Source organism: Triticum dicoccoides, chromosome 6A (assembly GCF_002162155.2).
Source record: "Triticum dicoccoides isolate Atlit2015 ecotype Zavitan chromosome 6A, WEW_v2.0, whole genome shotgun sequence".
Taxonomy (NCBI): Eukaryota; Viridiplantae; Streptophyta; class Magnoliopsida; order Poales; family Poaceae; genus Triticum; species Triticum dicoccoides.
Window position 1 is genome coordinate 492,071,933 of NC_041390.1, and position 2,744 is coordinate 492,074,676.

The following is a 2,744-nucleotide window of genomic DNA, read 5'->3' on the forward strand; positions in this document are numbered from 1 at the left end:
GCGGGAAACATGGCCATGTATGTGGAAGTACGGATGGACGGGGAGCATGTCCATTCGCCACACCCACGAGACTTGGGCACCTCGTTTTCACGAAGTCACGCGGCGGTGTCCGTCCAACGCTGAAATGAATGCCAAACACGAGCATACGGGCTAAAAAAACATGCGTGTCGTCTCCCTGCGCCGCGGCAGCAAGGGCCCCCCGCCATGCCGTGCCAGCTTCGCGCTCACGCGCGTCCACCACAGTTCTACGCCCTCTGCATCCCGTCAGTTTGACAGTTACCGTTGCCTGAGCAGAGAACTTACCGAGCGACCAGCCATCATCCATAAATACACTTGCTCTGACAAAAGCACTGACCCTTCTCCCACCGTCGCAAGAGTCAAGAACACTCTCCCTCCATAGCCTTCGAAACCAACAAGGCGCACGCCGGAGTCTCCTCATGGCCGACGAGAAAGAAGCCGACTCGCTGCAGCCGCCGTCCAAGCAGCCCCGCCTCTCCTCCGCCGACTCGAACGCCGGTACGTGCAGCCACACCAGGAAAGCTGTAAGAGCAAGCGGCTTGTGTTCACCTGAAGATGTTGAGTTGTTCCATGCGTTGTTGTTGTTGTCTTGTAGGGGCGGTGACGATGGCGGTCTTGTCGCCGCTGGGTCTTGGCCTCGGCCTGGGGCTCGGTGGCGATAGCCGTGGCGAGCAGCAGGCCTTCGAAGCACGGGCGGCGGCGAAGTCGGCGCTGACGTTCATGCAGCAGCAGGAGCTGGAGCACCAGGTGCTCATCTACCGCTACTTCGCGGCGGGGGCGCCCGTGCCGGTGCACCTCGTGCTGCCCATCTGGAAGAGCGTCGCCGCCTCCTCCTTCGGCCCGCACCGCTTCCCCTCCCGTACGTTTCCTATGCCACCTCGACATCCTGTAGTGTCGGTGGATTGTTGGATGAGCCGTTGGTCGTCTTTTGAATGGCAGTGATTGGGCTGGGGAGCCTGTGCTTCGACTACCGGAGCAGCATGGAGCCGGAGCCCGGGCGGTGCCGCCGCACGGACGGCAAGAAGTGGCGGTGCTCCCGCGACGTGGTGCAGGGGCACAAGTACTGCGAGCGGCACGTCCACCGGGGCCGCGGCCGTTCAAGAAAGCCTGTGGAAGGAGCCCCCTCAGCCCGGGCGCACAGCGACAGCACCGCCACCGCCCCGCCCTGCGCCATCGGCTTCTCCCCCGCCGGCATCCTCCACGCCACCCACAGCGCCGCCGCGCGCGCCACCTGAGGCCGAGGGCGGCCTCGTCCCGTCCCCGCCGCGTCCGTCCGTCCGTCATGGCGCGTTGGCGTGGGGCAAGATCGTGCAGAAACGAAATCCGCAGGGATTTTGTCGCGTCGTGTAGCTTTTTCTTGGGCGGCTTTTCAAACTATAAACCTGCTGAGTTCGATGGCACGCGTCCCTGCTGGTTGCTGTGCGTGCGCCTGTGACATATGGTAGGAGTAGTATGTGTGAAAGGCAGGCGATTATTTTTCCTTTTCTCGTCGGGTTGGGTTGTGGGGGTCATGCCGCGGTGGCGGGGTGGCCGGGGGGAGTGGTTTCTTCTGGGGCTCCGCTCGGGGACAGTCCGCAGGGCTGTAGCTTTGCATGCACTGACCTGTGTCAGAAGACGGTGGCTCGGGCAGAGTGAGGCATTGGATGCTGCACGCTGGCCTTGGCGTCGCGCAGTGGCCCCGCGGCCCGACGCAGAGTGCCGCGCCGCACGGTCTTTGCTCCCTTTGCCGCATGGGAACGGCCATTGGTGAATCCCTGATTTGTACTGGCCTTCGGATGACGGGATAAGAACCGGGACATCCAGCATTTGGCACGGCAGGATCTCATGTTCATTTCGCATTCAAGGCATCTCCAACGGGTTACCTGCATTACCGTTAATAACCAGCCCTGCTTGGTGCAAATTTGGCCCGTTTAGTTTCTCTTTTCACTGTTGGCCTCGTATCGCATGCTTCTTAAAGCACCTCTCAGCCAGGCCCAGTGGGAACGGTCGAATCGACTGTTTTCTCCTAGTCAGGCTCGCGGCGTACAGAGGAGAGGAACACCGCACCGAGCTAATGCGAGGACGGGGTGGCGCGAGCTCGAGCGTGTGCGTCGAAAAAGCGGCACGAGGAATTGGGTCACCTCCCGCCGAATCGAACACTTAGCCCCCGACGGCTTTGCCCTCCTGCTGATTCCTTGCCACCATCTCCCCCACACGCTCTTTGTCCCAGGCGATTTCATGGACGACCAACAGGTAAGCACATCTTCTCCGATCGGCACTGGACGGCGACGACACTTCGTCATCGTCCTCTTCTCCGACGACTTCCGCGTCGACTCCCTACTCCTTGATGGTTGTAAGTTCTATCAACCCCCCCTCCCTACTTGTTGTAGCTTTGATCTGCGAGCATGTGATCGGGGTAGATCTATGAGATTGGTAGCATTGCAGAGTGTTGATCTCGTGATGGATTGCTAGGGCGGTAGGGTTTGGTAATCCGATTTCATGGTGTTCTTTAGTTCGGCTCCAATGATACTATCGTATATCTGTCACCATGTAAATCTGAACATGTGCATTATGGCATGATAATAGTATGGCCGATATGTAGTTGCGGCAGCCGCGTATGTAATGCTTCGAACTCATTGGTAGCACTCTTGTATGCATGTGGTATGAACTGTGCTATGAACTTGCCAGTGTTCAATGTGTAGCTGTGGTGGTCGAGTTAATTGTGTAATGTTGTGTCACTAGTACTG

At 59.1% G+C, this 2,744-nt stretch overlaps 1 protein-coding gene across 1 annotated transcript; it reads left to right on the forward strand.

Moving 5' to 3' along the window:
- The first annotated feature begins 258 nt into the window (after nt 1-258).
- On the forward strand, nt 259-1,539 carry LOC119319427 (growth-regulating factor 10-like). Its single transcript, XM_037593908.1, has 3 exons — nt 259-516; nt 614-877; nt 958-1,539. The coding sequence occupies exons 1-3, from the start codon at nt 438-440 to the stop codon at nt 1,251-1,253; spliced, it is 639 nt and encodes a 212-aa protein (XP_037449805.1). The 5' UTR covers nt 259-437; the 3' UTR covers nt 1,254-1,539.
- The last annotated feature ends 1,205 nt before the right edge of the window (nt 1,540-2,744 follow it).

Bases quoted from the DNA above. Each gene is read 5' to 3' on its own strand.
- LOC119319427 (XM_037593908.1), top strand. From the start codon at position 438: ATGGCCGACGAGAAAGAAGCCGACTCGCTGCAGCCGCCGTCCAAGCAG. The intron at 517-613 runs GTACGTGCAGCC...GTTGTCTTGTAG, and splicing joins CTCCGCCGACTCGAACGCCG to GGGCGGTGACGATGGCGGTC. The intron at 878-957 runs GTACGTTTCCTA...TTTGAATGGCAG, and splicing joins CCCGCACCGCTTCCCCTCCC to TGATTGGGCTGGGGAGCCTG.